Source organism: Equus asinus, chromosome 8, assembly GCF_041296235.1.
Source record: "Equus asinus isolate D_3611 breed Donkey chromosome 8, EquAss-T2T_v2, whole genome shotgun sequence".
Lineage (NCBI taxonomy): Eukaryota > Metazoa > Chordata > Mammalia > Perissodactyla > Equidae > Equus > Equus asinus.
The window spans coordinates 55,651,794-55,673,226 of NC_091797.1; the positions used below are offsets into that span (position 1 = coordinate 55,651,794).

At 42.0% G+C, this 21,433-nt stretch overlaps 1 protein-coding gene across 1 annotated transcript; it reads left to right on the plus strand.

Moving 5' to 3' along the window:
- The first annotated feature begins 520 nt into the window (after window positions 1–520).
- Window positions 521–20,944, plus strand: MCUR1 (mitochondrial calcium uniporter regulator 1). Its single transcript, XM_014849547.3, has 9 exons — window positions 521–1,085; window positions 5,838–5,957; window positions 9,065–9,168; window positions 9,672–9,773; window positions 10,675–10,716; window positions 12,151–12,222; window positions 14,480–14,533; window positions 16,640–16,754; window positions 17,618–20,944. Exons 1-9 carry the CDS (start codon window positions 680–682, stop codon window positions 17,671–17,673), a joined length of 1,071 nt encoding a protein of 356 aa, XP_014705033.3. The 5' UTR covers window positions 521–679; the 3' UTR covers window positions 17,674–20,944.
- The last annotated feature ends 489 nt before the right edge of the window (window positions 20,945–21,433 follow it).

A 21,433-nucleotide genomic window follows, 5' to 3' on the forward strand; every position in this document is an offset into this window, starting at 1 on the left:
CATAGGTGCAACAGGCATTCAGAAAGTTCACTGAACAGCAGTAGGTTCAAAGATATCCTTTTGTTATACCGGTAGGTCTCATTTAACATTCATGCCCCACGTTTTAAATTCCCCGATTGAGACTTTCTCATTTCTATGGTGCACTAATCTGGGAACAAAAGCTCTGAAAGTGTAGCCTTTAAATGTATTGACGATGTAAGCGCTGTTTCCTCGGCCCTGTTCATAATTCCTTAAAACGCACCCCGGCCCCCCACAATTTGGGGGACTTCGGACGAAGCTAGTTAGTAAAATCTAGGGCAGCCTGGTGGCGCAGGGACTTTTCACCCGACTCTGCGGGCGCCGGGGTAGTTAATTTCTTTCTAAGGACCTCAGTGTCATCAAAATGCAAATCGTGGCAGAGCGAGCTCATTCCAGTTCCGGGAGCGCCAGCAACCTCCCCGCGGTCCTCACATTCGCCCGCCCGGCGGGGCGGGGTCTCGCCTCTCCCGCGGCGTCCTGGAGACGAGCCCCGCCCCGCGCCTGGCGCGCGCCCGGAGCCCGTTCCGCGGGCAGGAAAGGGCGGGCCTGGCGCCGCGCCCACGCTCACTGCTGCTGCCGGGGACTCAGGACCCGGCCGCGCGGGAGCGGCGCCGCGCCGGGCCACCATGAGCGCGCGCTCAGGCCGGTGAGCGCCCAGGGGATGGACTGCGGCTCCGTGGCGGGCAGCAGGCCGAAGCGCTCGCCCGGCCGCCGGCGGCTCCTGCTCTTCCTGCCCGCCCGCCGCTGCGGAAGCCCGGCGGGCCGCGGGGTCCCGGCGCTGGCCGCACCGCCCGGGGGGCTGGGGGCGCTGCGTTCCCGCGCCCCGGGGGCCCGCGCCTCTCCGCTGCTCCTGCTCCTGCTCGTGCCCGCCCCGCGCCTGGCCGCCGCCGCCCCGCGCCGGCCGCTCGCGGACTGGGAGCGCTCGTGCGCCGCGCCCTGCGCTCCCCCGGCCCGGCGCGGCGGCGTGGGGAGCTGCCCGTCGAGCCTCGGGCCGCGCGTCCCCGGGGCCGCCGGTGCCCTCCGCCTGCGCCGCGGTCCGGCGGCCGGCCTCGCTGCCTTCCGGAGAGGTGAGCGCCGGGCGGGGCGGCGGGCCCGAGGAGCTCGGCTTTGACCTCCAGGGTGGGGAAGGCCCGGCGACCCAGAGGGCGACGGGTCAGCCGAGGTCACCAGGCTCCTCCCGGGGCGTGGGGACGAAGGTCTGTCTGGTCCCGCCCTTCTGGGCCTCGGGAGCCTGGGCTTCGTCAGCCGAGAAGGTCCGAAGGACTCGGAGTCCGGGTCCAAGGTGCAGGGCGCAATACTTTCGGGGGATGCCGGGCGGGCCAGGCGTGCCGGGAGAGGGATGGGGCGCGCCCCTGGGTGGCGCTGCCGCGTGGGAGCCTGCGCCCAGGTTAATGGTTGTTCAGGTGCCCAGCTTGTCGCGATTCCGGTGAAGGGGTGTGCGGACGCTTGCAGGTTTAAGGAGCAAAGCTCCGGGAAACGAAGGGATTGTTTCACAGTTTAATTTCAAACTCTAATGGGCTCATTAATTCCTCCTTTAAGCACTGGCTTCTACTCTGTGCCTGGCACTTTTCTAGGTACTTGGGATGGATCAGTCGTCAATATCATTTCCTCCTTGGAGCTTAATTCTAGCAGAGGAAATGATGTATATATATATATACACACACAATTTGTGTATGCATATATACTTTACATGTATATATAATATATTTACGTAATCTGATAAATCCTGTAGGAAAAACTAGAAGGGGTTAGGGTTAGGAAGTCGGGGGGGGGGCCTCCAGTTACGAATTTAAATAGGGTCATCAGAATCGGTTTCATTGAGAAGGTGGCATTTGATTAAATACTTGACGGGGCGGTGGGCAGTCAGGGCCCTGCATGAGATTAGGGAAATCTAAACAGGCTCAACATACTAGATAACAAATTGATAGAAATATCATTTTGGGTAATCTTTCTTAATTAGCAAACTGGCAAAAATATAACTTTGGATAGCCTGTATGTATCCATCAGTAACCACACTGATGGCTATTTTTAAAATATTTTTCTCAACAGAAATGCCCAGGAAAAGTTGGTTGCATTTAAAATTTAAGAATACCTTTGGCTGGGGGAGAATGTTTGATAGAACAACAAAGTGAACGATGAAGCTTTACATACAAAGGGTGGGAAGTCTGTCAGTGTCCTTCAGTCCTTATGAATTAGAGGCAGCTTTGGGCTTATTTCTTGTACTTTGCCTTTCGTTGCTCTTTTTTTGACAAGCTGGTAAGGTGTGATTTATTTTCCTCTCAAGAGTATGGGCAAAAGGGGAGAGCTTTGTCTCATCCGTTTTCTGACATATCAGCAAGGTGTTACTGTTGGATTTGTCTCAGAGGATCTAATTCTTCACAGAGCCATCTTACAGAGTGAGGCTGAATGCATAAATACGGGGAAGCGTAGCCTGCACAGAGTCAAGGAAGGATCTGTGCCCATGAAGCATCAGCAGATGAGCGTTCTGTTGCTTGCATCTTCAGCCCAGTGGCTGGTTTGGTGCACGAGGGTCTCAGTCGGGCTCCTTCGACTTCACATGTTATGAGCAGGAAATGTGTGCTTGGGTTCCTCCTCTAGCCACGGCTAACTTTGGGCTTCTTTTGTGATTGTGTGTTTCTGATATCCTTGTGGTATGCCAAAAGTCTACTAAAAGGAGAATTGCATGTCACACTTTGACGTAACTCAGTTTATTGTTTCCTGGTTATTAGGGGGAGTTCACAGTTCTTGGACTTTGTTTTGTTGTCACAATAAAGGAGGAAAAATGAGTCAGAGGTGTTCTGAATGCCAGAGTACTGTTGTGTTCTCAGGCCTGTCCTCTGAGGGAAGGGAAGATGGCAGCCCCGTCCCATTGGCAGAGGCAGGAGAGCCAAGTGGGAGGGGACCTGCCCTTTCCTCCGCTCTTCAGATGGCAATATTTCTTTGAAATAAGCTTGCAATTGAAATAAGTTCTAGTTGTTTTTGGAAAATGAGAAAGTTGGCAGTATCTGAATTGGCATTAGGTCTTGCTTAGAAAGTAGTCTTGAATGTTTTGTTTTGTGTGTGAATGTGTGTGAGGGGGTGTTTTGTTTTAAATCACGTGAATGATTATTTTGTTATTGACAACAAGGGATTTGAATAATCCCATCACTCTTGACAAGCCAGTTCTAGACTCAAATGTTTTCAAGCTCCCTGGCTCATGGGACAGTCCAGCACAGTTCTAAGAAAGGTGGGGCGACCTCTGGAGAGCCCCTTGAGAGGTGCATTCGTTCATTCATTCATTCATTCACTCACCCACCCACCACTGTTTCTTGAGCTTCGTCTATTCTGTGTCAGGCAGACATTCAGGATCTCTTCTCATGGAGGCCAGTTTTTGTCCCGGGACTGGAGATAAAGGATGAAAAAAGAGGTATCAAGTTCAAGTGACCTAATTTATGTAAGAAGGGAAGACCGTGGATGAAGAGGAGAAAGGAATTGATCTCAAATTTTCTTTCTAGACAGTCTCATGATCCAGATCTTAGAAGTCATACAGTTGAATTCTCTTAAAAAATCATTTCTGGCCTGCAGGATGCCTGGCCTTCTGCTAGATGCTAACAATACAGAAATGACTAAGGCTGGCTGCTCTTAGGGAGCTGGGACTAATAGATGACACAGATGTGGAAGTACTGCAGTAAACGCTGTGATAGAGCTGCCTGTGCTGGCCTGAGAACACAGCAGGGAGCAGTAAAGGCTGCTGCCTGACCCAGGCGGAGGAGGCAGAGAGAACCATAAAGTGTAGCCTAATGCCCTGCCCAGAACGTAATGCGTGCTTAGGAAATTGTCAAATTAAATGAAGAGGAGTAAAAAGGATGCTTAAAATTTACCAGTTGAGAAAGGGGAGCAAGCCAAGCTTCTGGACGGAGTCCCAAGATACAAAAGTGCAGGAAACAGAATGGCTTAAGTGGCTAGAAAGAAAGCCGAAAGGGTGCGTGTGGGCTAAATTAGGACAGCTTTGTATGCCTTGCCCGGGACCTTATAGTATAGGCTAGTGTTTCATTAAATAAAAACTTTGTGCTTCAAAAGGTACCATCAAGAAAGTGAAAGACAACCCACTGAATGGGAGGGAGTATTTACAAATCGTATATATGATAAGAAATTTAGATCTAGGGGCCGGCCCCGTGGCCAAGTGGTTAAGTTCACACAGTGGCCCAGGGTTTCGCAGATCCTGGGCGTGGACATGGCACCACTCATCAAGCCATGATGACGCGGCATCCCACATGCCACAACTAGAGGGACCCACAACTCAAAATGCACAACTATGGGGGCCGGCCCGATGGTACAGCGGTTAGGTGCGCACGTTCCACTTCGGTGGCCCACGGTTCGCCAGTTCGGATCCTAGGTGCAGACATGGCACCACTTGCCAAGCCATGCTGTGGTAGGCGTCCCACATATAAAGTAGAGGAAGATGGGCACGGATGTTAGCTCAGCGCCAGTCTTCCTCAGAAAAAAGAGGAGGATTGGCAGCAGTTAGCTCAGGGCTAATCTTCCTCAAAGAATAGAAATACACAATTGTGTACCAGGGGGCTTTGGGGAGAAAAAGGGAAAAAAAAAGTTTTAAAGCAACTTACACGTAAAATATGTAAAGAACTCTTACAACTCAGTAATAAAAAGATAACCCATTTTTTTTAATGGGCAAATGGGCAATAAGCACATGAAAAGATGCTCAACATCATTAACCATCACAGAAGTGCAAACCAAAACTACAGCAAGATAAGGGCTGGCCCCGTGGCAGAGCGGTTAAGTTCTCACGCTCCGCTGCAGGCTTCCCAGTGTTTTGTTGGTTCGAATCCTGGGCGCGGACATGGCACTGCTCATCAAACCACGCTGAGGCAGCGTCCCACATACCACAACTAGAAGGACCCACAATGAAGAATATACAACTATGTACCGGGGGCTTTGGGGAGAAAAAGGAAAAAAATAAAATCTTTAAAAAAAAACACAAAAAAACTACAGCAAGATTCCACTTTACACCCACCAGCATGATTATAATAAGAAAAGATAGTTACAAGTGTTGAGGTTGTGGAGAAATTGGAACCGACATACACTGCTGTTGCGAATGTAAAATGGTGCAGCCCCTTTGGAAAACAGTCTGACATAACCTCATGAGGTTAAACATAGGGTTGCCGTATGATGGACCAATTCCATTCCTAGGTATATACCCAAGAGAATGGAAAATATGTCCACACACAAACTCATGCACCAATGGTCATAGCAGCATTATTCATAATAGCCAAGAAGTGGAAACAACTCGTGTCCTTCAACTGATGAATAGGTTAAAAAATTTGGTATATTCATACAATGCAATATTATTCAGCAAATAAAAGGAAATGAGGTACTGACACATATTACAAGGTGGATGAACCTTGAAAACATCACACTAAGTGAAAGAAACCAGCCACAAAATGCCGCATACCTTATGATTCTGTTCATATGAAATGTCCAGAGTAGGTAAATCAACAGAGACAGACGGTAGATCAGTGGTTGCCTGGGGATGGGGGATAGGGAGATTAGGGCATGAGAGCGAAAGGCTATAGGGTTTCTTTGGGGGATGATGAAAATGTTCTAATGTTGATTGTGGGGATGGTTGCGCAACTCTGTAGATACTAAAACCATGGAATTGTTCACGTGAAACAGTTGAGTTGTGTGGTGTCTGAATTATATCTCAGGAAAGCTGTTGGAAAAAAACAGATGGGTCCTTGAGGTGGGCCGTATTTTTTCGTGGTGGGGAGTCGCTTTTGTTTGCCATTAGGTCTGTTTTAACCTGACTGTCCTTTCCGCTCTAGAGCTGAGCGTCTCCGCGGGGCGCAGGCAGCTGGACCACAAGAGGGCAGATTTCGCCTCTTCCGGGAGTAGGAAGCTCTACTTTGACACCCATGCCTTGGTGTGCCTCCTCGAAGAAAATGGTAATCCTCTCTCTGGTCCCTCGGTGCCACAGAAACCACTCTGCATTATGACTTCTCTTAGGATTTCATCTAATTTTGCATATTTCTCTTTGACTTTGAAGTCTATACATAATGTTTTAGTCAATCTCCATTTTTTTAAATCCTCATGTTTTGTTTAAGGACGTTTCTGCTTCATCAATACCATTGAGACTTTTCTCATACATTTTCTCTCTAAGTGAGGTGTATGTTTATAACATCACTCGGGAGGTATAGTGTTACAGATAAAATATAGACACGGGTCTATAGCAGAACTCAGGAATGGTTCCTATGACAACTGTCTGCAGCACACAAGTGATGGTTTTATTACTGTGCGTCTTGTGTCTTTTATAAGTTTTTATGAAATTAAAATGTTGCTGAGCAGCAATTATTGATAACTTCAACTTATTGTGTTCTTTTCTTTTTTCAAGTTCAGACTAGCATTTCCCTTATCGCTGTTGAGTTAGTGAATGTAAAAGATTGCTCTGATAGAAAGGACGTTTATTGAAAGTACACTTAGTATATATATTCTCAAATTCTTATCTAGACAAATACACCAATTATAGTGTGACACATTCTCAAAATCAGAATCTCACATATCATAGATTGTACATTTGAAATAAATGTATGTGTTTTTACTTCATGGTATAGTTATCTGTCCAGTTGCGCATGTCCACACATGAAGAGCTACCCCCCGTAGGCGCACTTCACATGCCCAAGAGCAGGTGGTGGAATGAATTCTGTGCTCGTGTGGGGCAGTTAGAAGCTCTGGACTCAAGCTCTGCCAGGCTCTAGCTGCATAGCCTAGGCGGGCCTTCCTCCCCTCTCAGCTTCTGTTTCCTCGTTGGTTGCATGGGCATAATATAAATTCCAGACATCCTTTTGTGTATTAAATGACATAGTGTATTTGAATGCACTTTGAAAAAACCGTCAAATGCTGTATTATAATTTTTACAGCTTCTCTTTTCAAACTTGAAACAGTAGGCCTTTTTCACCAAAACGTCTTTCAGCTCAGAATTTAAGAAAGAAAAGTGGAAGTGAAAAGAGAGAGGCATCTAAAATTATCTTGATAAGCAGAAGTCCTCCTGCTTTTCTTTTTCTTTCTGTTTTTTTTTTTTTTTAATGGACCTTGTGTTCTTGTATTTGAAGTAACCAGTTGTAAAAAGACAAACTAGAGATGGGGGGCATTTCAACACAGACTAGGTGTTAGATGATATTAAGGGAGCATCGTTAGTTTGGTTATGTGTGACAGTGGTGAGGTAGCTGCAGTGGACTCAGGATGGCCTTCCTTCCTCCCATCAAGAGGTGCAGTTTATTTCCCTTCCCTCTCTTTAAAAGTTTATTTATTTATGACAAATAAAAATTGTAGATGTTTAATGTTTAAAATATGATTTTTTGATGTATGTACTTTTTGCTTTTCTTGATTCCGAACCCTGACCCGTGAGTACTTGCGTATTTCAAGAGCCAGTGATGTGAGGACCCACTGAAGTGTAGAGTGTGAGGGCACTTAGATGAATGATGGATGTCTAAGAGGACTGGGCTAGGATAAGGCCAGGAAGGACCCTTCAAGGAATGTTCTGTCCTCTATCCTTTTTTTCTCCAGCGCTGTGTCTCCTGCTTACAAAACTTCCTATATGTCTGTAATCTCACTAACCCTGATTGTGTCTTGCTCTCTCATTCCTACAAAAAATTAATTTGTATCTGGTAACCCAGTAGCTTTTCAGGCTTAACTTCTGTTTTTCTTATCCCTTTCTCCTCCCACAGGTGGTTATAGATTATAAGCCTTTGGAGTTTGTTTTATTATGAGCATAAGTTCCCTTTCGGTCTCTATTTTTCTTTTCTTCATAATTGCCAAACTTAATTGTGTTTAACTATGAACTCTTCTTAGTAAAGTTTTAAAAATTGTAAAAGTCATGTTCATTTTCAAAAAATTAGGAAGACAGAAGAGAAACAAAAGAAACTATTCTGAATCCCACCCCCAGAGCTAAACACTGTTAACATTTTGGTAGGTAACTTTTTGGGTGATTTTTCTAGATGTGCATGATCCACACCTTAAAAATTAAAAGATTTTGAATAAAGTGAAGGGAGTAGATCTTCAGAGGCCTTTTTTGTCTCTTTTAAATCTGTATCTTTGGTTTTTTAAAATTATAGTCCCATGCTTAATCTCATTCAAATTGTATCAGTTATAACTGTATTCAAACAAACGTGCCATTAATTAATTACAAGAATCAATAGACTCTTCTGAAGTTCTTATAGATACAAGTATTTTATAGAAAGAATTACTTTCCAAGGATTTGTTTTGAAGCATTTTATTAGAATTTACAATGAAAATACAAGTTACCATCTAAAATTATTAAAAACAGTAACAGTGCTGAGTTGAATCTTGATATATTTCAGTACAGCATCATTTATTGAGTACCAAAGAATATATTTTTTCCAGTTTGGGTCCCCCTCACTAGTGACTGAAGAGAGTTGTGGAAGAAAAATGAAAGAACTGATTTTGTCTTTTAACATGAAATAAATTAACTAACAGCTGAATTGCTGTTTATTTTTATTTAGCCAGTGATTTGGCTGATTTATGCTGGATATAAAATTGAGCTTTCCTACTTAAGTAAATTATTTTTTACTAACATATACATTTTAAAATTAGGAAGTCATGTTCATTGTAGAAAATTTAGATACAGAAGAAAATAAAAATTACCCAGAATCTGTATTAAATTACAAAAGCAATAAATTGTCTCTATAATTTTGAGTCCTGCTTTTTTTCACTTGACATCATTTTTCACTGACATGGCAGGCATGTGCTATGTCATTAGACATTCTCTGAAAACGTGATTTTTGACAGGTGAGACGGGCGTTTGGGATCAGTCGTTTTACATGAGGAAACAGATGTGTCATACTTTCCAGAGTGACAGACACATCATTGCCTATGACTCTGGCCTCCTCGCCCTCCTGCCACACTGGGCTTTGCACCTGCTTCTGAATTCGGACATTCACATGAATGTGTCACTTTGCATTTCCTCCCTTTCTATGGAGGATTTCTTTTTCCTAACAACAGTCTCCCGAGTGTGATTGTCTTTGTGTTTGCTTAGGGTTTACTACTCAGCAAGCGGAAATCATTGTGTCTGCACTGGTCAAGATCGTGGAAGCCAACATGAGTATCGTCTACAAAGATATGGTCACCAAGATGCAGCAGGTCAGCTTGGTTCGGGGCACGTTAGCAGATTTCAAATCTAAAGGTGGAATGTTATTTGTAATATATATTTTTTGATAATATTCTATTGAAAAGCATATAGTAATTTTAACCATAGTTGAGAGGCAAATAATTATAGTGGCGAAAAATAAATTTATTCAAAGCTATTTAACTATTACAGAATCATTAAACTTGAAAACTCCCTGTGATTGAAACCTGACTGTTCCAGTCAACCATCCTTTACTAAATGGAGAAGTGGCCAGAATTACAGCAGTGTGTTCTTGAGCTGCTGGTCCTCAGACTGCCACCCTTTTTGCTGTAATTCACCTGATGACAATGCTGGACTTGAGTTTTTATTCTTTTCCTTTACTCCTTTTGGAAGAGAGGATGGCTGGACCTCTTTTCTCCTGTCCACCTTCTAGTTTCTCATTAAGATGAAGCAGGTTGAGACAGTGGAAGGTGGACTTTCCAGACTGGCCTAGGTTCTATGTGTTTTCTCTTCCTAGGAGATCACTCTTCAGCAAATAATGTCTCAGATCGCTAATGTGAAGAAAGATATGATTATTTTGGAGAAGAGTGAATTTTCAGCCCTCCGAGCAGAAAATGAGGTAAAACTACAGAGCCACTCATGCTTATAAAATGCTTTATGTTAAGACATTGAGATATAATATACAGACGCAAAAGTGCACAAGTGTACATCTCGATGCGTTTTCACAAAGCGTACACTACCAGTCAGATGAAGAAGTGGAACATTACCAGCACCCCAGAAGTCACTCCTCCCACAGAGGAAGCTGCTATCTTGGCTTATATTGCTGTTGACTAGTTTTGCCTATTCTGGAACTTCATCTGATGGAGACATAGCGTGTCTTTCAGTGGTAGATCATTCTTTTTCCTTGTCTACAGTATTATGTGAATATGCCACATTATTCTACTGTGATGTGTATTGGAATTGTTTCTAGTTTCGGTTATGATGAAGAAATGCTGCTATAAAATATCCCTTAGTTTCTTAAAGTGTGGCATATGGGATCACATTTAAATAATGCTATCTTTGCACTTTTGTTTTCAGTCCTATTTAAAGTCCCATAAAAGAAGTTCATTTATTATCTGTTGATCTAGTCTTATAAGAAACCTTCTAGCCAAAGACTCCTCCTTTGGCTAGAAAATGGTTAAGTTTGAAACTCAAAATTGTCCTTGAAGTGTGCTATTTCGGGGCAGAATTAGTTAAAAGAAAAACTGAAGGCGGTATTAAAGAAAGCATAGCCTCTGAAGACAAATGTGCATGTTAAAAACAATTGTAGCATCCCGCGTGAGAAATAATCATTTCTGGTACTGAGACTGTTCAGTTAATGCTGTGTTCTGAATGTAGGCAAGCTTGTGTTGAATGAAGAAAGAATCTGAACAACTTGTGCATAAATACATGTTCTAATATTTGTTTATTACCAACTTTTGTGTTTCTCTTCTAACCTTCGAAACACATCCTTGACTTGTTTCTATTTAATGTATTTTTAGAAAATAAAACTTGAACTGCATCGGTTAAAACAACAAATGATGGTAAGAGCCTCATTCCTGTTTGTTTGTAATTACATGAGCTTAGTAATAAATATAATGTCAGAAATACTTTATATGTTCTTAAACACTTAATTCTTTTTTGTTTTTTCTGAGGAAGATTAGCCCTGAGCTAACATCTGCCAGTCCTCCTCTTTTTGCTGAGGAAGACTGGCCCTGAGCTAACATCCGTGCCCATCTTCCTCTACTTTGTATGTGGGATGCCTGCCACAGCGTAGCTTGCCACGTGGTGCCACGTCCGCACCCGGGATCCAAACCGGTGAACCCTGGGCTGCCGAAGCAGAATGTGCGCACTTAACCGGTGTCCCACTGGGCTGGCCCCTAAACACTTAATTCTATGTTAAATATTTGTGTAATATGTCTCAAAAGTACCCATCGGAGGATTTAGCTAAGAATACAGCTAGTGAGGGCCAGTCCTGGTGGCCTAGTGGTTAAGTTTGACGTGCTCCGTCCACTTTGGCGGCCTGGGTTTGGTTCCTGGGCACAGACCTACACTGCTCATCTGTCAGTGGCCATGCTGTGGTGGTGGCTCACATACAGAAAGGAAGATTGGCAGTGGATGTTAGCTCAGGGTGAATCTTCCTCAGAAAAGAATACAGCCAGTGAATATGTTACTGATGTCTATAACCAGATTCATTAAGAAAATTGTGTTCTAAGAGGAATTACTCATTTTTTTTTTTTTTATTAATGTTATGATGGATTACAAGCTTGTGAAATTTCAGTTGTACATTTTTGTTAGTCATGTTGTGGGTACACCACATCCCCCTCCGTACCCTCCCCCCACCCCCCCTTTTCCCTGGTAACCACCGATCAGATAGGAATTACTCATTTTTAAATAAATATTTTTCTGAAGTAGCCACATGGAACCCTTAGGTTCTCTTAGAGGAGACTGGCTTTAGAGATTTACATGTGATTTTAAAATGCTTACCATGCCAGCTGTTTGATTTTTTTTTAAGTGGAAAAGGCATAGATGTTAAAAAAGAAAAAGTTTTGATGAATGTCAAAAAGAAGGCTTTATTTATACCAGAATTTAATATTTTACTTCTTTGGGTCCATCTCTGCTTCCAGTGTTGTCCAAGGAACAGCTTTATTCATAAATTCCAGAAGGAGGTTATATTGGGAGTCTTGAGGTTAAAAGCAACAATAACCCACTCTTAAGCATAAAATGGATTATTTGTATGTGTGACTGGGAGGTCCCAGGATAGACGTGCCTTGACCAGAGTCTCCCAACCTCCTAAGTCCTAGCCCCATTTCTGTATGAGCCCCTGGCCCCGCCCCTTCCCGCATGGCCCCGCCCCTCCCTGCCTGGCCCCCTTAGGACAGGAGCCATGGAGGCTGCAGTTCAGGCTTCACGTCCTCAGAGGGTTTGGATTTCTTACTTTGGATTTTTTCTTTCTTTGTTCTTTGCCGTCCTACTAGGATGAAGTGGTCAAAGTCCGAACAGATACCAAATTAGACTTCAATCTGGAAAAGAGCAGAGTAAAAGAATTGGTATGTTCCTTTATTAAAAATAGAGTATGAATTCATTTCCTTGCAGGCCAGAATGCTTGGTCAGGTCTAAGTTTCTATTCACTTAACAAGTACTGTTAAATATTTACCTGTATATCATTGTTAGACACAGTTTTTTCTTTATTTTAATTATATTTTGGATCAGGGTTTAAATTTGACACTTTCGAAAGTAACTTAAAATGAACATCTTAGTCAAATCAAGTTTGAATGTTTTTTTGTTTGTTTCAGAGATACTAAATTTACGTCCCTTAGACATTAATAAATTAAACTCAGTCTTGATCTGCTTAATACTGACTTAAACCTCCACACGTCCTGATTTTGCAAAAGTTGTTGATTATATATAATATTATATAATATATATTATATAATATAATATATAATATTAAATTATTGATTTAAATAATATTAAATTCTACACTGAAATTCAAGATTAAAAATATTTTCATAGTCTTTTTTTAATAGAGAAATCTTAATGACTTTCATTTTTTTGAAATGTAAATTGTCAGAGATTCTTTAAGTTAGGTTAAACTGAAGTTTTCACTTAGGAAAAGTAGTGGTATATGTTTGTTACCAAAAAGATACCACAAAACGTAGGTTGTAAGTAATTAAGCTGAAGGCTCTGTATCTGGACAATTTGTGGGATTGTGCACAGGACCCAAGAAAACTGGAAATACAGCTCTGCTGCCCTTGCTTTTTCAAAGATGATGCATATAAATAACAACTAGAAATATATCTAGGAGACCGGGAAATATGGGATGTTAACATGGATTAAAGCCAGTGAATTTATGTGATTTACTAACGTAGCTGAGTTGTTCTTGGTAATTAAGTTTAGATTACTCTGAGTACAGCACAGTAGTATATTGTTATGCGTGTATTTAATTAACATGTATTTAATGTGCATTGATGAAGATGTGTTATTGACCCTCTCATTCCCTTATTTAATGAAGTTAAATATTGTTTCAATTAAATTAACTGGTGATGTTTATAGCCAGTTTCAAAGGCAATATGGTCTAAAAACTGCTTTTTGGTGCAGAGAGGAAGAGCCACATAGATGTCCTAAAAATCACAGTAATGTCAAGATTTAGGCTTCTCTTTTCTCTTGTGGCTGAGCCAGCAGCTACTTAGTGGAGACGAGTATACAGGTGTGCAGAAATCCAGCTCCCCCTGCCCTCTGGTGGTGATCTGATGTATAGCTCTCTCCTGGTCTGAAACCCCGACGTTTGAAAGATGGAGGCAAGCATTTGTTGTCCTGTGACTAGTCTTTAGTTTAAGGTTTGGGGGTTTTCTCTTCTTTTTTTACTTCTAAGCAATGCTGTTTTTATACTCTATGCCTCTGGTAGTCCCAGGGGAACATTTTATAGCTAGAAAGTTTCTAGATACTTCAAAAGCATTAATTATTTCCCCTATAACAATGCTAATTTAGTGAAGAATTTTTAATTTTTCACTTATCGATTTGCATTTGTTTGATTAAATCCTATTGCCCACTGCTAAGGAGGTGTGTCTGATCTTGGTCTCAAGGTCAACAAAATTGTGCTAAATCTATGCACAGACATTAATAGCCAAAGTCAAGATACCATTTTGATTCTGGGTGGAATTAGTCCATTCCTCTAGGAACATTGGATCGTGACTCTGCCCAAGTGGGTTTTTTTTTTTTCTTAATTAAAGCAACATGTGTTGGTTTAGTATACTTGTATCTATGTATTTACATTGTGTTTTATAATCACAAGGCAACATGTATGTCACAGAGTAATATTCCTTGAAACTATTTTTTTCCCAACTTTATGTCTTTCGGGTCTTTTCTCTAAGCCTCAAGTAGTGACCGGTTTTGTTCATAGTTATGATGGGAGAGCTCCTAATTTAAATTATTCCCCACTTTTTTCAACCCTCTGAAAGTCAAAAAGCATACAACTCAGCATCCATCTAAATCAGTCCCAGGTTATCATATTATAATAGAGGGAGAGACCTAGAGACATCACAGTGAAGAGATGAAAAGAGAAAAACAGCAGAGAGAGTGAAGGATGACAAAAGGGAATCCAGATATTAGAGCGATGAGTGAAGATAAATAAGAAACCTCAAAACAGATCTGAAGGAGAGGGCAAGTAGGCTGCTTTCTCCCAAAGGTGATGTCTAGTGTGACATATTCTTGGAAGTGCTGAGACCAGAACATGTAAGGCACCGGAGGAGGATGCAAGAGAAAGAAGTAAATCAGAATCTGACCTATGCTACATGTTTGTTTCAGTATTCATTGAACGAAAGGAAGCTGCTAGAAATGAGGACAGAAATGGTGGCATTGGTAAGAAATGAGACCGACTTTTCTTGGTCATTTTATTCATCTTTGCTTCATCCCATGCATGGTTACTGTTGTTAGTAATGATGTGTTATAGGAAGATAGATACAGGTTTACTGTCATAGGATTTTTTTTTTTTAATCGTGGTAAAATACACATAAAAATGACTATCTTGGGGCTGGCCCCGTGGCCGAGTGGTTAAGTTCGCGTGCTCCACTGCAGTGGCCCAGGATTTCAATGGTTCGGATCCTGGGCGCGGACATGGCACCGCTCATCAGGCCATGGTGAGGTGGCATCCCACATGCCACAACTAGAAGGACCTGCAACTAAGATATACAACTATGTACAGGGGGGATTTGGGGAGTTAGCGCAGGAAAAAAAAAATGACCATCTTAACCATTTTTAAGTGTACAGTTCAGTGGTGTCAAGTGCATTTACATTATTATGCAAGCATCACCACCATCCATCCACAGAACTCTTTTCAGCTTGCAGAACTGAAATTCCACCCATTAAACCCTAATTTTCCGTTCCCTCTTCCCCCCAGCCCCTGGCCACTACCGTTCTACTTTCTGTCTCTATGAATTTGACTGTTCTAGGTATTTGGCCTTCTGTGACTGGCTTATTTCACTTAGTATAATGTCCTCAAGGTCCATCCATGTAGTAGCATATGCTGAAATTTCCTTCCTTTTTAAAGCTGACTAATATTCCATTGAGTGTATATACCACATTTTGATTATCCTGTCAACGGACGCTTGGGTTGCTTCCCCCTTGTGGCCATTGTGAATAATTCTGCTATGAACACGAGCATACAAATATCTGTTGGAGTCCCTGTTTTCACTTCTTTTGGGTATATACTCAGAAGTGGAGTATCATAGGATTTTTTGCACTTAACAAAATACTTGATTATCTCTTTTTTTTTTTTTTGAGGAAGATTAGCCCGGAGCTAACATCTGCTGCCAATCCTCCTCTTTTTTGCTGAGGAAGACTGACCCTGAGCCCACATCCATGCTCATCTTCCTCCACTTTATATGTGGGACACCTGCCACAGCACGGCTTGCCAAGTGGTGCCATGTCCACACCTGGGATCCAAACCGGCAAACCCCAGGCCGCCGAAGTGGAACGTGGGAACTTAACCACTGTGCCACCGGGCCAGCCTCAATACTTGATTATCTTTTTGAAAGTTTAAGTCTCAGTAATTGAATAATAATAAGGAAAGGAGATTGTTATTATATTTTCAACTTATGGCATGCGTTACTTCTTTTCTCTCCTTTATTACCTGGGGCCTCTGAAACCTACAAGAGACTTCCATGAGAGAATTTTGGAACACTTTTCTCCTCATCAGGCATTTATTTCCTTACTCGTTACCTGAATTGTCAGCCATAGGGAACTACTTACTTGCCCTAGGATTTTTATTGAAGTATTTCCAGTGTTTTTTGCATTAAGGAAATATTAGAGCCCCTTTATGACATCAGCCAAACCCACCACCCTTTGGGGGATTAACTGTGTATTTTGTTTAACTATTATATTTGGGAAAGAAGACAAATAGGCCGTTGGTATAGTCAAGCCTCCTGATAATAAAACACTTCATGTTTGCACTATAAAAGAAGAAAGCTTTAAAAAATGTGAAGAGAAATAGTGCCAGGGGAAGCTCTGTTGCTTTTAGATTATCTAAGATCCGTTTTTTTTTTTTTTAAGGCATTTTTTTGTGTTCTCTAGGAGGAATTTAGAAGGACGAGACACATTCGTTGTCACTGAGAATAGACTGGCTTTGTGATGTTAACCTTATTTGTAGAGCAATCTGTAATTTACAAAAGCTTTTTTTACATAGGTTATCACATTTTATTCTCTAAATAGCCTGTGTGAAGGCAGAGCCAAGGGTATTTTTTTCCCCTATTTTCAGACAGAAGGAAACAGGCCTACAGACAGTCAAGGCCCTGACCAGTGCCACATAGCAAGGGGATAGTAGAGCAAAGACGAAGGCCCGAGTTCTCCTCAATTCTACCCCAAATTTCCCCTTGACTGCGCCCTGTTGGGAAGGAACTCTAGGACTGATGGAGCAGAGGGGCTGGTGTCCAAAGTGGTTTAATGCTGTGAATCTCTTGTTTTTAAAAGCATGCCCAGCAAGACCGGGCCGTCACCCAGACAGACAGGAAGATAGACACTGAGGTTGCTGGCCTTAAAACCATGCTCGAGTCGCACAAGCTCGATAATATTAAATATTTAGCAGGTAAGCTGTTTTGTATCTTGTTAGTCAAAACAAGCTGAAAATAAAATAAATAAAATTTAGAAAATAAGTCAAAGACAGATATTGCATTTCGTTGATTCTAAGACATTTTTTTTTCATGTTTTAACATCTCTGAAATTGGAAGGCATCGTACAGTTTCCAATGGATGGAGTTATCTTACTATAATTGGCATTTTTTTTCTTTCTTAGTAGGAAATAAAGTGATGTACTTGACAATCGATGAAATCTTAAATTTGACAAGATGCTGTCATTGAACTGTAGTTATTTGGATTTTTTTTAAGTGAAATTCAAGACAGGGAATATTAGAATGAAGGGCTTTTCTGTGTTGTGATCTTTCTGCTTCAGTTGGTGACACTCCTTATAAGGAGTTAATTCGCTTTTGTAATTTTTGAGCCAAAAGAGAGAATCTCATGTACAAATAAAAGAAAATCACTTAGCCATGATTGTAACTCAAATTTAACATTTTGGATTAATCAGTGTTTTAAAGTCGTAATAGTATTTAGAAGTGAAATTTTGCTCATAAAGTTAAAGAATGTGTCCCTGTATAGTACCTATACGTATGCTTAGTGACCACAGAATTTTTGTGATTCTAAACTTTTATGAAAGGTTTTCTTGAAATTTGGATACATTTGTACTCTGAAGATGATGATTTCAGGGTGTGGGGTTTCTTAATAGGCAGATGATTCATGGGATGTGGGACATCAGTGAGCAGTCTGTTTCTTGGGTTTTTTGTTGTTTTCGTTTTCTTGCTGGATAAGTGTCTGTATGTGTTCTTAATAAAAAAAATGTCCCCTCAAGTAGCTGTTAATAGAACTAATACTGTGCTCAATTATTTTGTTCTTACAGGCTCTGTATTCACGTGCCTGACAGTAGCTCTGGGATTTTATCGCCTGTGGATATAATAAAGCGTGTATTTAAGGAAGTCTCTATTGTTTGGCCTTAAGAATTCCACATTGTTGTGCTTTTTTTTTTTTTCTCATTTCAAATTTTAACCTTGATTTTGATAAATGCATGTTATTTATTTTATGCAAATTATGGACATAGAACCAGAGCAAAGAAGTCAGGAATGTCATAACGGCTCCTCCATCTTTTCTGTTGGGTTGACTTTGTAACGCTGAGTGGTGGTGGGCAAAGCCGGGAGACCACTCAGCTGGACCAGTGAACTTGCTCTCACCTGTGGGGCGTACCAACAGTAAATATTTGTATAATTCTCGACACTTTCAAATCTTTTGTCACACAGGATTTGGGGTCTCCATTAAAAGGCACAGTGTCTTTACTAAGAATCATTGACAGCAAAGCAAGAATACCAAATCCTCTTTATCTAGTGACCCAGTCCATAACATCAGCCAGCCCGTGTTAGAGTACACTCATGCGCCGACAGACCGCATATACGACAGCGGCCCCATAAGATTGGTGCCATATAGCCTAGGTGTGTAGTAGATTATACCATGTAGGCTTGTTTAAGTGCACGCTATGATTGTCGCACAGCGAGGAAATCCCCTAACAACGCATTTCTCAGACGGTGTCCCGTTAAGTTAAGCGATGCATGACTGTATTGTGTTTTGACCGGAGTTGATTGATATGTTAATGACACGGCTGTACTTTACACCCAAAGGAGATTTTTTTCTTTTAATTTCCATTATCTTAGTAAGTTATCGTTATGGTTATTTGTATGTGCCCTCAAGCTAGAAAATCTTGTTGCCTAATGAAGTGTTGTAATTGTGATGGGAACTCTCTCTCACCTCTTAGATGCTGGATTTCCCTCCCTGCCTCTTGCTTCATCCCTGTTCCTCTCCCTTGTGATCTGAGAGCTCTAATAATGCTCCACGTGTGGCATTATTTGCCTAGAAACTTGCTAACTCTTGGCGTGGAGCTCTTCGCCAGTCTGGGGACAGGGTCTGCTTCCTTCTGATCTTCACCTGCTTTTTATACAAGGGAGGCACTCAGTTTCCCCTCTCTAGTGATATCTAGATATCTAGGTAGTGTGTAAGGTTTTTGGAAATGAAAGTTGGGTCTTTAATGAAACTTGTGTCTTTGCCCCTTACAGGCTCAGGTCATAGGCTTAGAGAACTGTCATGCCAGGTTATCGTCCTAATAATCTAAGTTGGCTTCTTTGGTTGGTAAAGGCATTCTCATACCTACCTTACCTCTATATTTAAAACAAGTAAATTCCTGGGCACAACTGGGGTTATTTTGGGGAAGCACATTTGTACCTTATTTGAATAACTGGCACCTGGAAGAAAATAAGCAGTGATGACATTGGTGGCCCTTTTCAGTCTTTCTCTGCATGCACCCATGTGCACATAATCTGGTACAGTGGAGAAACCACATAGAGACTTCTTGATCAAACTGGTAGAATAATTTACCCACTGTCCATGTTCCAACCAAGGGTAAATCCAATAAAGAATCTCCAAGAGGAGAAAGTACCATATGCAATTAAGTTGCAAAGCAAAGTGAAGTGAACTTACTTCCTGATAAAATATTTTTTAAATAACATTCAGCGGGGTGACATTCTTTCCTCTGCTGAAAGTATGCCAAATGACATTCCTCCTGGTGATTGTGGGCTGCACCAGGCTGTCACTTAATTTGGGCCCTTGCTTTTGCTGTAGAGTTCTTCCCAGTACAGAATAGCCTTTTTTCTTTTTTGGCCTTGGGAACAATGAACTCTCCTTTTGATGGTGTGGATTGCACGCATGTATGGAGGATGGGAGGGCTCAGGACTGTGTTCCCTTTATTTAGTCAAATGTATTCTATTTGAGAAGCATATGAGCTAAAAATACAAGTGCACCTTCCCCCTGCTGGCCCAGCCGCCTGAACAGTGTGAGCGTGCTGTGACCAGACAGGATGACAGCGTCCTGGCTTAGAAGGACTCCCGTCACTTTAGGAAATGAGGCATTAGCACTCAGAAGGGAGAGGTGCCTGGCAGAACTTCAGATGGCCTATGTCTGGCACAAGGGAAGTGAACCATAGCTAGACCCTGAAGACGTGCCCCCCTAGACACAGGCACCAAAGCAGACCTCAGATACACAGCCTCTCTGTGTTTCTTTCTCACACACTAATCTCTCCATTCTTCGAGGGCCCCTCTGCATTCCTTTCCTCTCCCTTCCTCTGCCCTCAAGAGCCTAAACTCTAATTCCAGTCCTTTCCTTCTCCATAAATAAGCAAAACTTGTTGGCATGTATGGTTCTTCACAGGAAATGGATTTTGATTTGTGTGCTTGCCTCCCTCCTTCAGCTGGATTTCTAGTTTAGTATCTAACAAGACTCAATCGGAATGGATTCATTTTTTCCCTTAAGTGTGCCAAGTGCCTCTGTTGAGAAGTCACAAGTTCAAGAAGAAAGGCTTGACTCAAACCAGACATCTTGCTTGAATTTGTCTCTGAAACACTTGAAAAAGAAAACCCTGAGCCTCAGCGAGCACGTCCCTGCCTGGGTCATCGGCTCGGCTTCTGCTTGCCCCCTTGTAGCTGTACTTAGTGACATGAACTTCCCTCTTATGTCCTAGTCTCCTCCCTTCCAGCCTCTGTGCCTGTTAAGCAACCGGGCCAGCCCCGGCAAGCGTCTCTGTTCCTCTCCCCTGCTTTCCTGTGTTGATGTGGTTGGCGTCATCTCTGAGTAAATACCGTATAGACAGTACTGCAGGACTCACTCAAGGTCTGCAAACCCTTAGCTTTAACATACGTTTGTTAAATTTGTTGTGGCTTTTCTGACCCTAAAGCAAAAAACATGTTAACCAGGCATAATTTATTCTTTATGTATATAAAATGTTTGAGATAGCCTTTTATTGGAATTTTATTTGGAAAATATGTATCTTTCTACAGATTTACACTTTTATGTTCCTCTGATAATAAACCAAGTCATTTCTTAACCCTTTTATTACTTAAGCAAATATTCAATGACATGTTTTTTATGATAGAGTAGATATCATATTTTTGTCTAAAATAAAAGTACTTAATTCTATTTGACTAATACACTTTTCTAATCATTCCAATGGAACATGAAAAATTAGAACAACTGCGTACACTGTATTTCAACTGTTACTCCCTCCATTTGTATGTGATAACACTGGTGTATTATAAGAAAATCTAATACTTAAAAATTTGGATTTACACAGAAGATACATTTGAATGTAATTATTTGATTTACGAAATAAATTTTTATAATCCAAAACAATTCTTTTAGCATGCTTGTGTAAAATATTTTAACTACTTGTTTGAGGGGAAACGAGGTTTATACATGAGTTTGTAGAAATAGCTGAGGATTCAGGTTGCACGTGGTAGAAATCCACATCAGGCCGGGTTGGGCAAAAAGGGATTTGCTTGTTTTGGCTTACCTGATCAAAGTTCGGGAAGAGTGAAACTGAATGCCATCAGAGCTTGTCTCTACACCTCTTACCTCCGCCTTTTCTTGGGTGGGCGTAATTCTCTCAGACCAACTTCAGGTGTGGAGAGCCGGGAGCAGCCAGCATGTGCCCTACAGCCTGGGATGGGAGAGTTCCACTTTGAAAAAGCCTGAAAGGGCGACTCCAAAGCAAGCAGCTGAAGTATCACCAGCGGAGGGGCACGACCGTTCACTCGCTTAGCACACTTCCCTGAGGACCTGCTGAGCAAGCGTCCCACCTCTGACAGCTCACGCTCTTCTCCAGTCATCCTGCACAGGCTGA

What these genes read in the sequence shown, in the direction of transcription:
- MCUR1 (XM_014849547.3), top strand. Translation starts at nt 680, where the DNA reads ATGGACTGCGGCTCCGTGGCGGGCAGCAGGCCGAAGCGCTCGCCCGGC. An exon ending in CCTCGCTGCCTTCCGGAGAG is followed by an intron (nt 1,086 to 5,837) that starts GTGAGCGCCGGG and finishes TTTCCGCTCTAG; the next exon opens with AGCTGAGCGTCTCCGCGGGG. An exon ending in AGAGCAGAGTAAAAGAATTG is followed by an intron (nt 12,223 to 14,479) that starts GTATGTTCCTTT and finishes TGTTTGTTTCAG; the next exon opens with TATTCATTGAACGAAAGGAA.